Source organism: Bos indicus x Bos taurus, chromosome 10, assembly GCF_003369695.1.
Source record: "Bos indicus x Bos taurus breed Angus x Brahman F1 hybrid chromosome 10, Bos_hybrid_MaternalHap_v2.0, whole genome shotgun sequence".
Classification (NCBI taxonomy): domain Eukaryota; kingdom Metazoa; phylum Chordata; class Mammalia; order Artiodactyla; family Bovidae; genus Bos; species Bos indicus x Bos taurus.
Window position 1 is genome coordinate 12,134,851 of NC_040085.1, and position 20,411 is coordinate 12,155,261.

The following is a 20,411-nucleotide window of genomic DNA, read 5'->3' on the forward strand; positions in this document are numbered from 1 at the left end:
AAAATAGACATTTAGAGAACTACATTAATAAGGGCTGCAGGCAAGATCTACCAATGAATATTCAAATTAGTGGATAAAACTTTTCAAAACAGAATATTTGCATAGCCTCAAAGTATCTCCCCCCAAATATGTATTAACTATTGTGATGGATATCTGAATGTTCTTTGACACTCCCTCTTCAGGAAGTGGAGCTTAATTCCACTGGACTTGCTCACTCATTTCTAATGAATAGGATTTGGAAAAAGAAAACTATCAGGAGTAATTTTACAGTGGACAAACCTGGCAGACATTACCTCCACCAAGTGATCAAGGTCAGCATCGCCAGTAACGTTGGTGTAGGGTGCCCCTGAAAAATGAGATGACAATGGCACTTCACCTCTGTGGCGTCCCTCCCCAAAAGCCATAACCAGAGGCTAATTATGAGAAAGCATCAGATAAACTCAAACTGAGAGGCATTCTATAAAATCTTTAATCAGTACTCTTCATAAGGGTCAAGGTCATAAGAAACAAAGACTGAGAAACTGTCATACACGGGAAAAGACTAGAGATGTGTTGACGAAATGCAGTGTGGGACCCTGGAACAGTAGAAGGACATTTGGGGGAAAACTGGAGAAATAGAAAGTCTTTATTTTAGTTACTATCATTACATCAGTGTTAATGTCTTACTTTTCATAAAGGTACCATAGCTATTGAAGATGTTAATATTAGAAGGAACGGGGGGAAGATAAACCATGATACTCTGTATTATCTTAACAAATGTTCTGTAAATATAAAATTATTTCAAAATAAGTTTTAAAAAAGAATCGGGGAGTATCATCATTAGATTCACATTTTTAGGAGCATCTCAGTGGTTGCAGTGAGGAATAAGGCTGGAAAGGGAAAGACCAGAGTAGGGAAGTTACAAGGTCTTGCTACAAAAAGTCAGGAAGGGATAGTAGAGGCCCACCCACATACGGGCAGAGGCAGCAGGAATCAGGGGCCAAGGGCAGATTGGAGATAGCTCTAGAAGGTAACTGTCTCGCACCTGGTGAGGGTTTGGTAAGGAAACAAGACAACTCAAGATGACACCTACCTCTCCATCTCTAGGAGTTAGACAGTATCATTCACTGTGATGGAGAAAACAGGAAGAACAGTTTTCAGGGAAACTTTAGTTCAATTTTAGACCTTTTGAGTTTGAAGTACATTTGGCAGGTCCAAGTGCTCATCAACAGATGAATGGATAAACAAAATGTGGTATGTCTACACAATGGAATATTATGCAACCTTAAAAAGGCATGACATTCTGACTCATGCTACAACAACCTTGAAAATATTATGCTAAATGAAATAAGTCAGATACAAAAGGACAAATATTATACGATTCCACTTGGTTGAGGAACATCAAGCAGGCCAGTTCCTAAAGACAGAAAACTGAATCGAGGTTTTCAGAAGTTGAAAGGAAGGAGAACTGAGGAGTTACTATTTAATGAATACAGAGTTTCTGTTTGGGATGATGAAAAAGTTCTGGATGGTGGTGATGGTGTTACAACATTGTGACCATACTAAAATGCCTCTGAATTATACACTTAAAAATTATTAAAGTGGTTAAAGTTTATGCTATGTATTTTTACCACAATATTTAAAAAAATAGAAGGCCATTATTAATGCTGCAAGGAAGTCAAAATGAGATAAGTTCTGAAAAATTATCATTTATATTATTCTATGACTCAGAGGCCATTGGTGACATCTCCAGAGCTCCTGTGGTAGAGAAGTGTTAAAAATCAGATTACAGTGGGTGGAAGGGTGATTGAGAAGTGTGTTGACAAATATGGCCAAATCTGGCTTGCTACCTATTTCCATAAACAAAGTTTTGTTGGAACACAGCTCTGTGCACCCCTTCGTGTGTATATTGCTTTTGGTTGTTTTTATGCTACCCCAGCTAGGCTGAGTGGGCTTCCCAGGTGGCTCAGTGGTGAGGAATATGCCTGCCAGTGCAGGAGACTCGGGTTCAATCCCTGGATCAGGAAGATCCACTGGAGAAGGAAATAGCAACCCACTTGGTATGCTTGCCTGGAAAATCCTGTGGACAGAGGAGCCTGGTGAGGCTTCAAGTCCACAGGGTTACAAAAGAATCAGATACGACTTTCTGACTAAACAACAACAAGCAAGGTTGAGTAGCTGTCGCAGAAACCGTATGGTCTGCAAAGTCAAAAGTATTTACTATCTGGACCTTTACAGAAAGTTCCCCAACCCTCGGACTAGACAAAACGCCAGTCTTTCAAGTAGTCTGGTGTTCTTAGACAATTCCTGCCTTTGCGGTGAAGTTGTTGAGTAGACAGCAGTGCCCTTTCAGTCACCAAACAGAACAGACCAAATGCTGAACAATAATAATGATAAATAAGAAGGAGAAAGAAGAGGAAGCATGGGGAAGAGAGGAAATTCATTCCTTCCTTTCTCTTCACCATTACCTTCTGTCTCTTACAACCCTGGAAAAAAGGACTGAAGGTCTCTCCACCCAACCCCCCAAAACTACTCCCCACTAGTAAGTTCTCACAATGACTGGTGATAATAAATGTTCTGAAATGGCCACAAACTGCAGTCTGGTTTAAAGTTTCCTCATTAACACAGGAAAATGCCCACAACCTGAGGCTTTTCAAGTGTTTATTAATTTACTTTCTGGGACCGAGTGCCAATATTTATCAGATCAAAGCGAGAGCCGCTGTCTTTAGCATTTACTGTGTATCAGGAATGATGCCAAGTTTTGAACCTAGATGACCTCGTTGATAATCATCAGAACCAGCATATGGCCTTTCCCCATTTGACCAGTGGAGCAGCTGGGGCCCACTGGGGTTCCATACTCAGCCACAGACCCACAGCAAATTAGTAGTAGTATGAGGGTTTGACTTGACTTCCCCCTGATTCCAGGGACCAGGTTTTTTCCACTGCACCACGCAGTCATCCTGTCCTCCACTTCATGATGGTTGAGTGGCGTCTTGTGCCCCTTCTAAGCAGAATCTAATATTTGGTGGGTTCTCAACCTATTTTAAGTCATGGGCCTGCCTTTTCATGCTGAGTTGGCTTATGATGTCTCAAGTGGACTGTAGGCTTTTTTTTTTTTTATAATGTTTTATTATAAGCACAATCAATTCTTTGGAGAATAACAGATGAAGTATGCTTGCCATATTCATGACAACAAAAATTCACCTTACATTTCACTGTGATTCAAGGTATTACTTCCAATCTTCTGGTTGCTATCCTTTTTCACACTGTTGGACAAAAGGGTGCTTGATGTTTGATCCCAAAAGGAAAAGACCGTGCAGATCCTCTGGTGTGTTTCCTGATAGTCATTTTTTCCCCCTCTGGTTTACACAATCAAGTGGACTGTAGGCTTTAGCATGACCTACTTCCCAACCTGTTCCTGTGCTCCTTCTTCCAGAAGCCCCACTTTGATGGTCAGTGTGGTTCTTCCCAGAGGTATTTCTCTAAAACCATCTTGCTTGCGTGCACTGTGCCAGTGTCATGCAATACCTGGGCTTCACTTGTTCCCACCTTACCGTTTATTTTTACATTGTCTGCAGTAATTCCTCAAGCTCATGGTTAGGGACAGAGACCCAGTAATGCAGCAAGAGGGTATTATGGTGACTTCCTCAGTTCCCATCTATTCACATCCATATGTTAAGCATGTAAACACGTAGCACTGTGTGACTTCTTTCCTCTTTAAGGTTGTCCTTGATAGCACAGCCTAGATTTCTGCAGCCATCAAATCAGAACCAAAAGGGAATTAAGAGGCCAGCCAACCCTTGACTGTACCACTGAGACCACCAACCGAGGACCAGAGAGGGTTGGCAACTTATCCAGGCACACACAGCTTATCAGCAGCGGGACTGGGAAGGCCTCTGGTCTCCCGGCTCCCAGCCTAGAGCTTATCCTGCTGCTGATCGCTGCCTCCTGCCTGCCTCAGTTGATGAAGCAGGGGCCCATCCCCCTGCCTGTGGAGTGCTTACCTTGGAGCCCTTTTCATGAATGAGACCAGATGCAGAACTCCACATTGATCATTTCTGTCCCTCCCCTTTCTGCCTTCTGTTAAAGGCAGCCCCCCAGCTCCCAGCTGGCTCCTGTCCCCTCCCCCAGCCGGGAGAAGTTATTACATGAAGAGATCAGCTTACCAGTTTTCTTCAGAGCAGAGGCTGAGCTGGGAGCTCCGGGCAGTACATGAGGGAGAGCGGAGGGAACCAGTGCGGTGCCTAGCGGAACTCCAGGGCTGGAATCCCGAGACACAAGTGCATCTGCTAGCTGTTAGCACTTGGCAGACGGAGTTCTCCTCTAGGGTAGTTCTAATTTTGGGTAATAATGTTTGTCAGCTACCTGATATTAACATTGCTCCACGTTCAAACAGCAGTGTTAGCAAGACCTGGGGGAGAGGTAAGCCAAATAAAATATCTTGTCAGAAGTTGTATTTTTGTCAGCATTATATTCCTCTTCTATCTACCAAGAGGAATCAGGGAAGGGGTTTTTATGGTGTGCAAAGAGTAATGCTTTATTTTGCTGTTTTAGGCTTGCCTTGCCTTTTCTTATAGGAAGATTTCTTTGCTTCTTAAAAAATCTTGTAATTTCTGAAACCTTTCTCTGGTACAGTGAAAGGTACACCACATACCACACCAGGGGATTGGCATGGCTTTGGTGACAGATACCTGGAGCATGTACGTTTCTAATTCTGCTGTTGCCAAAAAAAAAAAAAAGTACTTGTCAGATTCCAGTAGGGACTGTTACCTGTTGAGAATATTTCTCCAGTGTTGCTTATGCATGCTAGAGGAATTGCTTTTCTTTGCTGCTTTGCATTACGTTTTTATCCTTCTTAGCTTTGATGTGCTTGGGGGGAAAAAAGTCTGTGCTTAACTTAGTATCATAGGTTTGAAGAGCGGAGTATAACAGGTCTTGGAGCGTCCCAGATGTACCATAGACGGGAGGCATGTATAAGACCCATGAGGATGATTTATTCTTATTGGCTTAGCTCATGTTTGCTGGATACATTTCTGAACATCATAGGTGCCTGTAGGAGCCAGTTTTTGACACAGGCAGAGATCGGAAAGGATGATCATATGGGCTGGAGAGGGAAGCTCTTGGGTGTAGCCACCATCACCTGCAAAGAAGCCTGCAACAAATTTACCTCATCCACTCCTTTTACTTCTTATTCTGATGAAAAGTCTTGGAGACTGAGGGCTGAATTATGCGACGACAGCCTTTTTCCTGAATCCATCTTCCCTTTGAAAAGCCAAGTGCAAACTGTATCTCCTAGAAATGCCACGGGACCACTTCACAGCTCTGCCTTTTGTTAGCATTGCAGGGACAGAGAGAGCTCTGAAAGCCCCCGGTAATGACTTTCCCTTTTCTAAGAGGAGTGGAAGGGAGCTGCTCTCAAATCCAGGCTGCAGGGCAAGCTGTGGTTGCAGCAGGCTCGTTACTCCGTTCAAAGCAGACATGTGGCGCAGAGGCGTGTGGCCACGGGTCATTTGTCCTAGGCTTTTAGCCTATTAGTTACCCGTGTCCTCTGCAGATATTTTCTGGGCCTGTTGGGTTGGGGCTGTGGGTAGGAGGTAGGGGTCTTGAATGGGAGCTGGAGGAACTGAATTGGGTTAGTGACGCTGGAGGCTGAAAGCAGACAGACCATTGCCCTCTAGTTGCAGTTGAAGTTCGCAACTTCCCTGTTGATTTTTCAGTGTGGAGAGTAAATGACAAATGGGCTGGCCTGACTCAGCCTGGAGCACTTAAGCATGTGAGGGGAGAGCTCATATGGAAAATATTTCTATCACCGCTGCATGCGCATATGGTCTGGGGAGACCCCCGTACGGAGCAAATCACAGCGCTCCAGCAGCCCCTCAGTGGCGTGCCAATTACTCTTATTAACAGCGAGGCGAAGGGCAGGCTCCAGTTACCTGCGCACAGCTGGCTCCCGGGGACTCTGCAACGCGTGTGCTTCGAGCCTTGTGTCACATTCGGAGAGGGCAGTGGCTCTGTTTCACTTTACAATCAGCACAGCAGATGAAAAATGAAAGGGGATTACACGGGCTCATCCAAATCTTGATTCTGTTCAGACGGTGCTCAGCGTGCAGGAGAGGAAGGCAGGAGTTCTGTCTTTTGAGTTAAAGTGTGTGTGCTTAATAGTCAGAAAAACCAATCAGAGGTGATGAATGCCTGCTGTCTGTTCCTTTGTTCTAGCCTGCTATGCTAAATAAAGACCCTCCGGTGCCTTTTCCTCTTTTCATTCTAGTTTTCCTTCCTTCCTTCCTTCCTTCTTCCTTCCTTCCTTGTGTGCTGCTGCAAAATCTTGGCTCCATAACTACTGTGCTCCTAGAAAACTGTACATTTAGGATTCCTTTCCCCTTGTTGGAAATGAAACGATGAGGAAGGAACGTAAGTATGAAATGCCCCTCCTCTCCTTAAACAGAATGTCACTTATACAGAGCTTTGGAGAATGTGACATTTCTTTATTAAGAGCCTCTTGTTTTATGGCCATGTTACTTACAAAAGGCACCCGTAAACATGTGGCCTCTTCCCTGTGTCACCCAGGTTTTCATTTTCTCGGCCAGCCAGTTTTCTTGCAGGTTTTGATTATCTTTCCTTTGAATGTTTATAAAAACACATGAGGAAAAGGAAGGAAGAGGAAGACAGTATTATACGCCTCGTGGTACTTGGCTGGCTGTGTTCTCAGTGTGGATGGGCGCAGACTCTGGGCAGCAGCTCAGACTCAGTTTCCTAGGGGGTGAGGTCCTGCCAGATCACCAAGGGCTGGCATATAATGGGAGGAGATGGTGTGGTTCAAAGCAAACCTTATTCAGTGTCCTGTTGCTGGCACTGTTGGCACTAGTGACTGTCAACCAAGGACAGAACAACGCAGTATGAGGTCACTACATGTTTGGAGAACAAACACAGAGAAACACTGTTCCTTCTTTAATTTTCTGGTCGCAGGAGCATTAAGCTAAGAACACTGAGGTCCCTGGAGTGCCTTTGCCCTTGTCACAATAGGACAGCACTGGTACACAGCTTGCACACACTGTGTACCTCTCTTGAAAGAATGTAAAGGACTGTGAGTCACGCTGGACTTTAGGTGCATTTGTCGGTGTGGGAAACATGCTAGGATCCCAGTTTCTTTGCAGCATGCCACAGAATGGGGTGTGGGGATGTGCCTGTGCATTCCCTGAACTTGGACTTAGCTTCTCATATTAGGCCAGTGTTGTTGTTCAGTCGCTCAGTCGTGTCCAGCTCTTTGTAACCCTATGGACTGCAGCATGCCAGGCTTCCCTGTCCTTCAGGGAATGAAGACCAATGAGATACTGTTATATGTGGGGAGCGATGAGGAAGGAGCTAGAAACCTATATAGTTCTGTACACTGTAGTGAGACAAATTCTTAGAAGTGAGTCAAAAATATATTTATTTTCATTTTGATGAAGCAATTTGGCAAAACCTATCAAAATTAAAAATAAATATCTCAGGGTACTTCCCGGCAGTCCAGTGGTTAAGACGTCACCTTCCAATGCAGGGGGCATGGGTTCAAACCCTGGTCAGGGAGCTAAGATCTCTTTTGGCCCATGACCGAAACACCAAAACATAAAACAGAAGCAATATTGTAATGAATTCAATAAAGACTTTAAAGATGGTCCACATAAAAAAAAAATCTTTTAAAAATAAATAAATATCTCAGCTGCTAACAGTTATGGCTCGTGCCTTTTAAAAGAGCAGATTTTATGGTATGTGAGTACTATCTCAATTTTTAAAATTAAAAATAAATAATAAATATCTCTTTGACTCAACTTTTCCATTTCTAATACTTTATCATATAGATTTACTCTGAATTTGCCCTCTAAGCCACCTTCCATCATGTGGCTGTTACGACAGCCTGTCCCTCAATAGGGAACTAATGAGCCCGAAGTCCAGCGTGACTCACAGTCCTTTACATTCTCAGGGGATGCACACAGCCCATACAAGCAGACACCAATGCTGTTCTATTGTGAAAGGACAAAGGCATTCTAGGGACCTCAGTGTTCTCAGTTTGATGCTCCTGCAACCAGAAAAGGAAAGACGGAACAGTCTTTCTCTGTGTTTGTTCTCCAACCCATGCACGGACCCCAGACTGGGTTAGTTCTGTCCTTGGTTAACAGCCACCAAGACGTTCAGAAAGAATGGTGTACCTCTTACATGCACTGATAAGAAATGACTCCCAGGGTATGTAAGAAAAGAATGACATATAAAATGCTACCCTTTGTGTAACATGGGTTAATATCTTTGTCCTTCCTCTCTCTGGGAGGATATATGAGAAAATGGGGGAGAATATAGCATAGCTGGGGAAGGAGGGCTGGTGAAACTTACAATTTATTATACACTTTTAGTTCCTTTTGAATAGTGTGTCGTAAACATGTCTTATCTAGTTAAAGAATAATATTTAAATATATGATGTAATAATAAATCACTCGGTAATAAATAAAGCATGTGATTTAACAGATAAGATCCTCAGCAATTGTTCATAGCCCATGCTAAGGTGAAGTGTACATGAGCTAATAGGCGTAACACTGAAGTCAGTTCAGCTCAGTGATTCCTTTAAGGCTGAAAGGATGCTTTAGCTAGCTCGTTCATTTAACATCTACTTATAACCGTCTGTTTTCTCATTCTTTTAATTCTTTTGAATTGGATGATAATTGCCTTACAATGTTGTGTTGGTTTCTGCTGTACCACAACATGAATCAGCCACAAGTATACCTATATCCCCTCCGTCTTGATTCTCCCTCCCAACCCCTCTCCAGCCCACTAGGTTGTCACAGAGCAGCGAGTTGAGCTCCCTGTGTTATACAACAGCTTCCCACTGGCCATCTGTTTTGCATATGGTAATACATGTATTTCAGTGCTACTCTCTCAGTTCATCCCACCCTCTCCTTCTCTGGCTGGGTCTCTATACCTGCATCTCTGTTCCTGCCCTGCAGGGTGGTTCATCAGTACCGTTTTCCTAGATTCCATATATATACTTAAATATACACAATATTTGTTTTTCTCTTTCTGACTTATTTCATTCCGTATAACAGGCTCATGGTTCATCCACCTCAGTTCAACGGATTCACATTTGTTCCTTTTTATGGCTGAGTAGTATTCCATTGTATACTTGTACCATAACTTCTTTATCCATTCATCTCTTGATGGACATCTAGATTGCTTCCATGTCCTAGCTATTGTGAATAGTGTTGCAGTGAACACTGGGGAGTGTGTATTTTTTTCAGCCATGGTTTTCTCAGGGTATTTGCCCAGTCGTGGTATTGCTGGGTCATATGGTAGTTTTATTCCTAGTTTCTTGAGGACTCTCCATTCTGTTCTCCATAGTGGCTGTAGCAATTTGCATTCCCACCAACAGTGCAAAAGGATTCCCTTACCTCCACATCCTCTCCAGCATTTATTATTTGTAGATTTTTTTTAAAGTTTTACTTTTATTTTTGGCTGCACTGGGTCTTCATTGCTTTGTGTGGGCTTTCTCTAGTTGCAGAGTGCAGGGGCTACTCTCTAGTTTTATTGCACGGGCTTCTCATTGTGGTGGCTTCTCTTGTTGCAGAGCGTGGGCTGTAGGCACGTGGGCTCAAGAGTTGCAGCTCACAGGCTCTGGAGCCCAGTTGTTTTGGCACAGGGGCTTAGTTACTCTACAGCATGTGGGATCTTCCTGCACAAGGGGCGAAACTGGTGTCCCCTGCATTGCAAGACAGATCTTAACCACTGGACAACCAGGGAAGCCCTGTTTGTAGATTTTTTGATGTTGGTTCCATTCTGACCTGCTTGAGGTGATATCTCATTGTAGTTTTGATTTGCATTTCTCTAATAACTTCCCTGGTGGCTCAGACGGTAAAGCGTCTGCATGCAATGCGGGAGACCCAGGTTTGATCCCTGGGTCGGGAAGATCCCTGGAGAAGGAAATGGCAACCCACTCCAGTATCCTTGCCTGGAGAATCCCATGGACAGAGGAGCCTGGTAGGCTACAGTCTACAGGGGTCGCAAAGAGTCAGACATGACTGAGCTACTTCACTTCCTTTCACTTTCTCTAATAATGAGTGATGACACATTAGCTATGTTAAGGGGTGATTGAAAGGATTACCACCCACCAGCAGACTCACAGATATGGAGGACAAACTAGTGGTTACAAGTGGTTACTAGTGGCAAGATAGCAATGTAGGATTAAGAGGTACAAACTACTATATAAAAAATAAATAAGCTATACGGGTATCTAGGAATAGCACAAGGAATATAGGCAATAACTATAAATAGAGTGTAACCTTTAAAAATTGTAAATATATGTGTGTTGTACACCTGAAATTTATATAATATATAAATATAACATTTAAAGATTTTTAAAATGTGATAGTATGTGCAGAGCTCTCAGCTTGATGTGCCAGGCACAGAGTGAACAGCACTTATTGGCTATCACTACAATTGTTATTGCAAATGCTACCAGGGTGTGCCACCTCAGTGCTGGAAAAAGGAAGACAAAAAATAAGGTCTTTGTCTTGATGAGCTTATACTTTAAAAGGGGGACAGAGTGTAAACAGTCAATGATTATACAATAAGAAACTCTTTAATTGCAAGTGCAAAGGCAAAGAAGCAAGGAAATCTGCCTAAGAAAATGAAGAAGGACTCCAGAAACAACGTCAGTTTGAAAAACTCAAAGGGTTGTGCATTGCGGGTCTTCAGGACAACCCCCCAGTTCACCAATTCACAGTGATTCTTTAACTCAGAATATAGTCGCACATACAGCTATGAGTTATCACAGTGTCAGGCCACAGAGCAAAGTCAACAAAGGAAAAGGTGCATGGGATGACGCTGGGGAGAAAGCAGGAGAAAGCTTCCAAGGATCTTCTCCCAGTGGAGTCACACAGGCCCCGCTTCATCCCCCCAGGAATGCGTTGTGACAACACTTGTGAAATGCTGCCAACCAAGGAAGTTCGTAGAGACTCAGCACCTCGGTTTTTTGTTGGGGGCTGGCCGCACAGGCACTCTCTGCCTGCCATGTACCAACATTACACACTCCCACAGGGAAACCTCTCTTCAGCATAAACCATCTTGTTCACATAGTATATGCAAGCCAGCCACTCCTACAGTTCTGGGAATGCCGAGCTCTGTTCCAAAATCTAAGTTCCCGGACACTAGCCAATGGCCAACCTCATAAGCAGATGTTTCTAAAGACAGTCAGGTCTGCTATGTTAACTCCTCTGCATGGATAGGTAGGCATCTTAAGGGGAAAAACAGGGAAGGAGGATGTTCTTGGCAGAGCGAAAACATCTGTAGAGTCACAGAAATAAGAAAGAATTTAGCATATTCTGGAAACAGTTCAGATTACAGAATGTGAGGAATGTGTCAGGAGATTTGTCAGTCACCTGGATCCCAAGGGTTGGAGTTTTCTGTGCCTTTGGAAGTTTCAGAAATTCTGTAAAAAAGAACTGGAATATAATTGCTTATAATATGTATGTGTTCGTTTCCACTATACATTGAAGTGAATCAGTTACATGTATACATACATTCCCTCTCTCTTGGACATCTGTCCCTACAGTCTTACGACTATATTTTTATGACACATGATCTTGGTTACCATTGTATAACATTTTCTCGGTCATAGGTTATTGAAATTATTTCCCAAGGATTAAAATAAATGAAATAGTGAAGATAGCAGTGACTGCCTTTATAAGAAGGTCACCATCCTTATTAATACCTGAAGTGTTATTTGTGGCAAATAGGAATGAAGGATCAATGTAATACCCTGAGAGACTGATTCTTTGTGCATAGTTCTCAGTGGCTCCACCTTTTTCTCTTATGAATAAAATGAAAAATAAACTATGTGGAACTGATTTGATAGTGCAAGACCTGAGTGTGAGCCTTAGGTCCACCATGTCTAGCCATTTGACTTTTGGCAGGTTTTTTAATTGGAGGGTAATTGCTCGATACTGTTGTGTTGGTTTCTGCCATACAACAATATGCATCAGCCATAAGCATATATATGTATATACATATATACCCCCTCCTTCTTGAGCCTCCCATTCTAGGTCATCGCAGAGCACCAGGCTGAGCTTCTTTGTTATACGGCAACTTCCCACCTAGCTAGCTATTTTACACAAGGTGATATATGTATTTCAACGCTACTCTCTGAGTTCGTCCCACCCACTGCTTCCTCTGCTGTATCCACAGTCCGTTCTCTATGTCTGCATCTCTGTTCCTGCCCTGCAAATAGGTTCGTCAGGACCATTTTTCTAGATTCCAGATATATATTTTTTTCCTTTCATTATGAAAACTTATTGTTGTAAAAACAAATTCAAGCAATAAAGAAATGCAAAGAATAAAAAGTTAAAGGTTCCTCTTTACTTTCGCTCACTTCCCAATTTCTCTTCCCTCCCCTAATGAAACCATCAATAAAAAGAACCATTTCTACACATTTACAAGCACAAGGACGTGTACACATGCCTAAGACGTGCAAATAATGAGTTTTGCTCCTTTTCTGAGACATGGTGCCTCTTGTTTCTACCTTTTGTCTAATGGCAATTGCTAGGATTCCCAGGAAACAGTGTCGAGTTAGCACAATGAAAATGAACATTCTTGTCCTCTTCTGGACTTAAATGGGAAAGCTTGTAATATTTCATCACTAAGTGTGATGCCTGCCAGATATTTTAAGTAGATAAATTTTATCTAGTTTTAATTTCCCTTCTATGTTTTTATAGAAAATGGTTGTTGAATTTTATCTAACTCTGTTTATCTTCATAAAATGATGATATAATATAATCTTTTAATCTACTTAGGGAATTATGTTAATAGATCTCTTAATGTTGGATTCTCTTTGCATTCTTAGAACTTAACTTTCTTAATCATAGTGATTTATTCATTGTTTGCTAGTGGATTTTATTTGTGAATATTTTATTTTGAAATTTGTCTTTTTTAAAAAAATGAGTACTGTTGGTTCATGGATCTCTTTTATTGGGCTAGACTGGGTTTTGCTGGTTTTGTAAAGTACATTCAAAAGTTTCTCATACTTTAGTGTGCTTTGAAATAGTTTAAACAACAGAGGAATTAGCCTTTTCTTGAAGCTCTATTGAACTCAGTCATATAACCAGTTCTTTTATGGAGTGGTAGTCTTTGATTGGAGAAGGCAATGGCATCCCACTCCAGTACTTTTGCCTGGAAAACCCCATGGACGGAGGAGCCTGGTGGGCTACAGTCCATGGGGTCGCTAGAGTCGGACACGACTGAGTGACTTCACTTTCACTTTTCACTTTCATGCATTGGAGAAGGAAATGGCAACCCACTCCAGTGTTCTTGCCTGGAGAATCCCAGGGACGGGGAAGCCTGGTGGGCTGCAGTCTCTGGGGTCGCACAGAGTTGGACACGACTGAAGCCGACTTAGCAGCAGCAGTAGCAGTCTTTAATTACCTTTTTTCCTTCTTTTTTGTTTCTAAAATATGCATAATATTTAGTATATTATTATATATATATATAATATATAAGCAAGTCGTAAAGCAAAATAATAAAACAAACATCTAAGAGCCCACCACCCAACTAAAGACATAAAACATTTTCAACACTCTATGTTGCTCCCAGGTACAGCCTCCTCACTTCTCTCCCTCAGAGAGAAACATCATTCTGAATTTTATGATTGTAATTTGTTTGCTTTTTAAGAAATAATACATACATATGTATGTATCTCTAACTAATATATTGTTTGATTTTGTTTGATTTTGAGTTACAAAGATGCGCTATCTTGATTTTTTTAGGTCAAATTGATTTTTTGTCAACAGGAGAATGCATGTATCTGTGGTTCTTTCATTTTCACTGCCACATAGTATCCTTCTATGTAAATATACCATATTTTTGCCTATTGATAGATCTGGAGCATGAACATTTTGGAACATATCTTCACATATATGTGCAAGGATTCCTTTAGGGTGTATACCTAGGAGTTGAGTTCCTGGGTCGTTGAATATGTGTTTGTTTAACTCTACAATATGATGTCAAATTGATTTCTTTTTAAAATTTTATGCATTTTGTTTTTGGCAGTGCTGGGTCTTTGTTGCTACACAGGCTCTTCACTAGTTGCAGTGAGCTGGGGCTGCTCTCTAGTTCTCATTGCGATGGCTTCTCTTGTTGCAGAGCATGGGCTCTAGGGTGCCGGGATGTCCATAGTTGCAGCTCCCAGGCTCTAGAGCACAGGCTTAATAGTTGCGGCACACTGGCTTAGCTGCTCCATGGCATGTGGGACCTTCCCGGATCAGGGATCGAACCCTTGTCTCCTGCATTGGCAGGCAGACTCTTTACCACTGAGCTACCAGGGAAGCCCTGACAAATTGATTTCTAAAAGATTATATCACTTTTCACTTCCACTAGCAGTGTTTAAGATTTCTCAACTATCTATCTGCTTGTCAATGTTTGGCATTAACAGACAGGCTAATTCTTGCTGATACAGTAGGTATAAAATGTGATTAGTCTATGTTAACTGACACTTCTCTGATCACTAACTCTTGCAATATAGAATAATTTTTACATGTATACCAGTTATTCATGTTTTCTCTTGCATGAAATGCCTGTTCATGACTATTTTCTGATTTTAAATTTGGTTCTTCTTTTTTTCATCACTGATTTAAGTGTTCTTTATGTATTTTCAGTATGAATCCTTTGCTTGTTATTCCATAAACTGTTTTCTCCAGTTTGTGCCTTGCATTTAAATGTTTATAGTCTTTTGATAAACAAAAGTCTTCAGTTTTAGTGTATTTGAATTTATCAGTTTTATTTTGTTGCATTACATCTTTGTCATGTTTAAGAAATTATTAATCCCAAGTTTATGGAGATATTATCCCAAGTTCTCTTCTAAAATTATTGAAGTTTTGCATTTCACATTTGTCTTTAATACTTGCAATTGGTTCATCTGCTTAATGTGAATACGGGATCTAATTTCATTTTTTCCCATATTGGTAATAAATTGTTGCAGGACCATTTATTGAAGTCTCTCTTATTCTTACTTTGTAGTGTGTCTTAGCTATTCGTAGATATTCTTTATGAAATTTGAAGTTAAATCTTCAATTTTCCTTGAAAAATCCTTTAGAAAATTTTAGCAGAACAATATTGAATCTGTGGATCAATATAAGAGCACTAACATCATCCCAATATTGAGTCCTTATCCATGAACATACTCTAAGCCTTACATTTACTTAGGTCTTCTTTGAATTTTTTCAATAAGGTGTTATAACTTTACATAAAGGTCTTGCGCACTTTTAATTTTAGATTTATTCCTAGCTACCTTATTATAGTTTTGTTATTGCAAATTATTTTTTAATTATTTTTTATTTTTGCTGACGCCTAGAAATGCAAATGATCTTATACCAAAGCAACTTACTAAACTCTCTTATTAATTTAAATCAATTATCTGTAAGAACATCTATGATTTCTAAGTACATAATCATGTCATCTGTGAATGACTTTGAATAATGACCACTTGCTTTTTTTTCCTTTTTCAATTCTTTTACATTTTATTTCTATTTATTTTTATTGCACTTACTAGAACCTCCAATATTATGTTGAACAGCAGCAGCAGCAGAGCTCATGTTATTTTGTTCCTTATTTAATGGGAATGCTTCTAACATTTTGCAATTAAGAATGAAGTTTGTTGAAAGTGCTTGGTTGTATCAAGTTGATAAATTCTCTTCTATTTGCTAAGGGATTCTTACTTTGATCATGAATAGGTATTGAATTTTACCTAAGTCATTGCCTCTGTCTCTTGAAATGATCATGTGGTTTTCCTTCTTTAATCAGTCTATTGCAGAAATAGACATTATAATGTTAAGCCATCCTTGCATTCCAGGAATAAATCCTATTTAGTTATGATATATTTTGATTTTTATTACATTAATTCTACATGTAACTGTTTTGTCCAGAGGGTTTTTAAGAATTTGTATTCATGAGTGAACTATTAACTCTTCTTTCTTCCTTTCTGGTTTGTTTTAAGGCTATACTAACCTCATAAATTCACTTCAGAAGTGTTTCCTTTTTCCTGGAAATGTTTTAATAAAATGATTATAATCTATTTATAGAGAGGCACATGAAAAAATGGGCTTGGCTTGATGTGGTGGTTTCTTTTTTTTTTCCTGAGGGGAAATTGTAAACCACTGATTCAATGTGTTGAATGGTTATAGGAAAATTAAAGCTTCCTGTTTCTTCTTGGATAACATTTGAAAGTTATGTATGTCTAGGCATTTGTCCATTTCATTTATCTTTTCTACCTTTTTAACATAAATATGTTCATTATATCCTCTAATTATCTTTTCAGATGTTGCTGATGTCCTTAGTTTTTCCTCACATTGTTCCTCTATGACTTCTATTTTATTGACCATTCTCAGGAGAAGTCTGTCAAATTTATCAATCTTTATGAAAAATCAACTTTTGGCTTTGTCAAGCCTCTGTACTTAAGCTTTGTTTTCTCTTTGATTAATTCTGCTCTTCTTTTTACTTCTACCTTCTTTGAATTTATTCATTTTATTTTTTCCTTTAATTTCTTTAACTCCTTAAATTTATGGTTAGCTCATCAATTTTCAGCCTTTAATCTGTTCTAATATAAGCATTAAAGAAGGTTTTTTTCCTTGAAATATCACTTTTATTGCATCCTTAACTTTTGATAGATAGTATTTTTATTATTTATTTAAAGTGGTTTTTAAAACTATCATTATGATATTTTTTGGCCCATACATTATATCATATTTTCAAAAGTATTGGGCTTCCCTGGTGGCTCAGATGGTAAAACATCTGTCTTCAGTGCAGGAGACCTGGGTTCAATCCCTGGGTCAGGAAGATCCCCTGGAGAAGGGAATGGCTACTCACTCCCGTATTTTTGTCTGGAGAATTTCATGGACAGAGGAGCCTGGCAGGCTACAGTCCATGGGGTTGCAAAGAGTCAGACACAACTGAACCCACTTTTTGAAAGTATGGCCCAAGTTCATTTCTAACTTGATTACCTTATGGTCAGACACAACTGAGCGACTGAACTGAACTAAACTGATGGTCAGAGAATGGGGTATCTGTAGTGCTTATTCTTTTAAATTAGTTGAAACTTGCTTTATGGCCTTGTATATGGACAGACTTTATAAACATTTTGAGTGTGCTTGAGAAGAATGTTCATTCTTAATATTAATAACTGGGTATGGGACTTTTTATGTAGGTATTCAATCAAGATTGTAGATAGAATTTTTCAAGTCTATGTCTTTGCTAATGTTTGTCTGTTTTATCTATCAGTCTTTTAGAGGGACATGAAATCTCCCACCAGCTGCTCTGCTGGCCGATGGAGGAGATGAGGCATGACTGATCTCGCTGTTTTTCGAGCAGTTCTGTCCTTGATATTAATGACCACTCTTGCTAAATAGCCTCTCCTGTTCATTGTACCTGTGGTTTCTGTGTTTAGAATTTTTTCCATCCCTGTAGTAGTCTGTTTTAGTAGTTTTTTCTGCTGTGATTTTTTGCCAACATAACCTTTTTAATATTCAGAAATTCCTCAAAAATGTTTTATCTGTTGATTGTATCCTTACTTCTTTTATAGTTGTTTTTACAACATATGTATGTTTTCTGCTGTATGAATGAAATTTGTAGAAGAAAAGAGAAAAACAAGTACTTTTGCTCAGTCTACCATCTTGACCTTTATCAGATACATTTTTATCCTTTCTTCTTTTCTTCCTTTTCCTTTTTCTCCAAGCATGTGTTTATAGAACAAAGACTTTTTCTAGACCTCTGTTTCCTCACCTACAAAATGCAGATAATAGTAGTATTCATCTCAAGGCCATATAAGGAACATTAATAAGATAATGTCAATGTAAGTGCTTTGCAAACTGTAAAGAGCTATACAAATAGGAATATGGCCTTTAGCACCTTTCTTTAACTTTCCTTTAAATAGCTGATGTAAAGCGGCTCAGCTACATTAGAGAAAAGTGATTAATCATGGTTGGCATATCATGAGAGACACAAACAAAATTTTAGTAGCCACTTTTTGAGAAAATTACTTGCCAAGAAATGTTGGGTGCCTTACTAGAAAGTCACATTTTATAAATGGAAATATTTATTTAGTCTAAACGCTAATGCCATGGTGGTGTCTTATTCGCCTATTTTCTTGCACTGTATTCTTGGCATGCATACTCAAATTAGTTATTTCTCCTTTAAAAAATAATTTTTAACTTATTTGCTGATTCAGCATATTACATAAATGTATTTACTTTAGCTTAGAAAATTAATTTGAACTGACAGAAAAAAATGCTAAATTTTCAACCCAGGCATATTTAAAAGACAGAATGAGTAATTGATGTAAAAGGCCAAGTGATTTGTATTATAACATACTGAAATCTGCCTATCTACACTTTTCTTTCACATTCCTACATTGCACCAATGCAAAACTAAGCAATTCTCAATTAAATCCCACAGCTCTGTATTGAGTGCTAGTTTGTGTATGAGGTTTGTGCTAAGTGTTCTGGGATTCCTTAGGAGATAAGAGCCACCCCCCTGCCCCATCCACTGTCCTCTAAAGGCGAGCACGTGGGTTAGTTAAAGGAAACATATAAAGTACTCTAATAAACATATCACACCCTATGGTGAGGATCAGGGACAGTCTTATGGAAAAAATAGTATTTGAGATGTGATTGAAGAATGCTTAGGCATTTTATGGACAGATAGTGGAGGAAGACATTCCAAGCCTCAGGAACAGTATGAATAAAGACATATTAAATTGAAAACTATAAAGGCATATTTAGACAACGGCAAATAATTCTTTTTTTTTTCCTTGACCAGAACATTAAGTACATGCATGTAGTAGAGATAGCGCATGCAAGACAACTTGGGGACATATGATACACAATACAATTCCAGCCTTAGAGAAAGGATCGAAGCTTTGTTTGTGGTCAAATATTCCAATTTTTGTAAATGTTCCATGGAAGCTTATAAAGATAGACTTTACATTTCTGTTAAAAATATAAATGTATATGTGTGCATTCTTCCATGCAATAATTATATCATTCCTTTCCTCTGTGTGGCTATGTTCTTTTATTTCTTAAGTTCTACTAGAAATAACTGAAACTAAATAATTAAATATGTTCCAACTTCTCAATTCTCTGAATCTAGAGGTGACCAATAACCTGCAAATGCACACTGGGAAGCCCTGAATAGTGTTCCTGTCTTTAGTAGAATGAAGAAGACCCATGGGCTTTGAGGCACACGAGCCTGAGCGTGAATCTCCAGTCCTGCACGTTCTTAATTAGGCAAGTCAGTGACTTCCCTAAGCATCATTGTTCTCATCTTTAAAATGGGGAAGGACTTCCCTGGTAGTCTTGTGGTCAAAAATTGACCTGCCAGTGCAGGGCACCTAGGTTTGATCCCTGGTCTAGGCAGATTCCACACGCCACAGGGCAGCTAAGCCCACACGCCACAACTACTGAGCTTGTGCACCTACTGCCTATGCTCTGCAACAAGAGAAGCCACTGTAATGAGAATCCACTGCAACTAGAGAGTAGCCCCGGCTAGCTGCAGGTAAAGAAAGCCTGGGCACAGCAGTGAAGACCTAGTGTAGCCAAAAATAAATGAATCAATAAATATTTTAAAAAGAAAGTAAAAAAATAAGATGTACCATTTAAAAAAAAATAAAATGGAGGGTCATGTCAACATCATAGAGTTTTAGTAAAGATTTTTAAATCTTAGTTGCAGCACACAGGATCTTTGTTGCGTCCGGCAGGATCTTTCAATATGTTACATCAATTCTCTAGTTGTGCCGTGCCATCTCAGTAGTTGTGGTACACAGGCCTAGCTGCTCCACAGCATGGGAGATCTTTATTCGCCAGGGATTGAACCCTTGTCTTCTACTTCGAGAAGCAGATTCTTTACGACTGGTCCACCAGGGAAGTCCCTAGTGAATATTAAGGAGGTGATTTCCATGAAGTGTTTCGTACCCAGTAGAGGCATGATGGATGACAGCTATCCTGGTTGTAGAGTCTAATGGAAAAAGATTCTTCAGTAAAGCTTCAAGGAGATGTTTATCAAATTAAAGCAGAATATAAAGTGAGAGAAAGAGGATATAGATTGGCAGAGAGCATCTAAGGGAACAAAAAAGAGAAGATCCTAGAGAGGGGAGGTTCATGGTCAAGATACCACAATGTGGCTCCAAGTTTCTCAACCAGATATTACGGAGGCAAAGGCTCTCAGTGGGAGAGAAAAGAGAAGAAAACATCCAGGATACTTTAAAATGGGAGGCTCAGAATGGCCTACTACAAGCGGAGAAAGAGCAAAACGAGGATTCTTAAAGCTAGAACAAGTCAACCACACCTTCCTCGTGGGTGAAGAAAGGGATGAGGAGGTCACTGTGGTTTTCCTGGCAAAAGGGTGGATAACAAGCACTCTGTCTACTCTAGAGC

General features: G+C 40.0%; 1 protein-coding gene across 4 annotated transcripts in view; it reads left to right on the forward strand.

The window, feature by feature from the left end:
- The window catches only part of THSD4 (thrombospondin type 1 domain containing 4), a 673,523-nt gene that overhangs the window by 439,563 nt on the left and 213,549 nt on the right, over window positions 1-20,411 (forward strand). The window contains exon 1 of one of the 4 annotated variants that reach the window (XM_027553106.1): window positions 4,127-4,401. The exons of the other annotated variants lie outside the window; for them this stretch is intronic. Within the exon in view, the coding sequence (XP_027408907.1) occupies window positions 4,330-4,401 (72 nt within the window). The 5' untranslated portion in view covers window positions 4,127-4,329. Of the gene's footprint in view, window positions 1-4,126; window positions 4,402-20,411 lie in introns of those variants that run through there. 4 annotated transcript variants of the gene reach the window in all.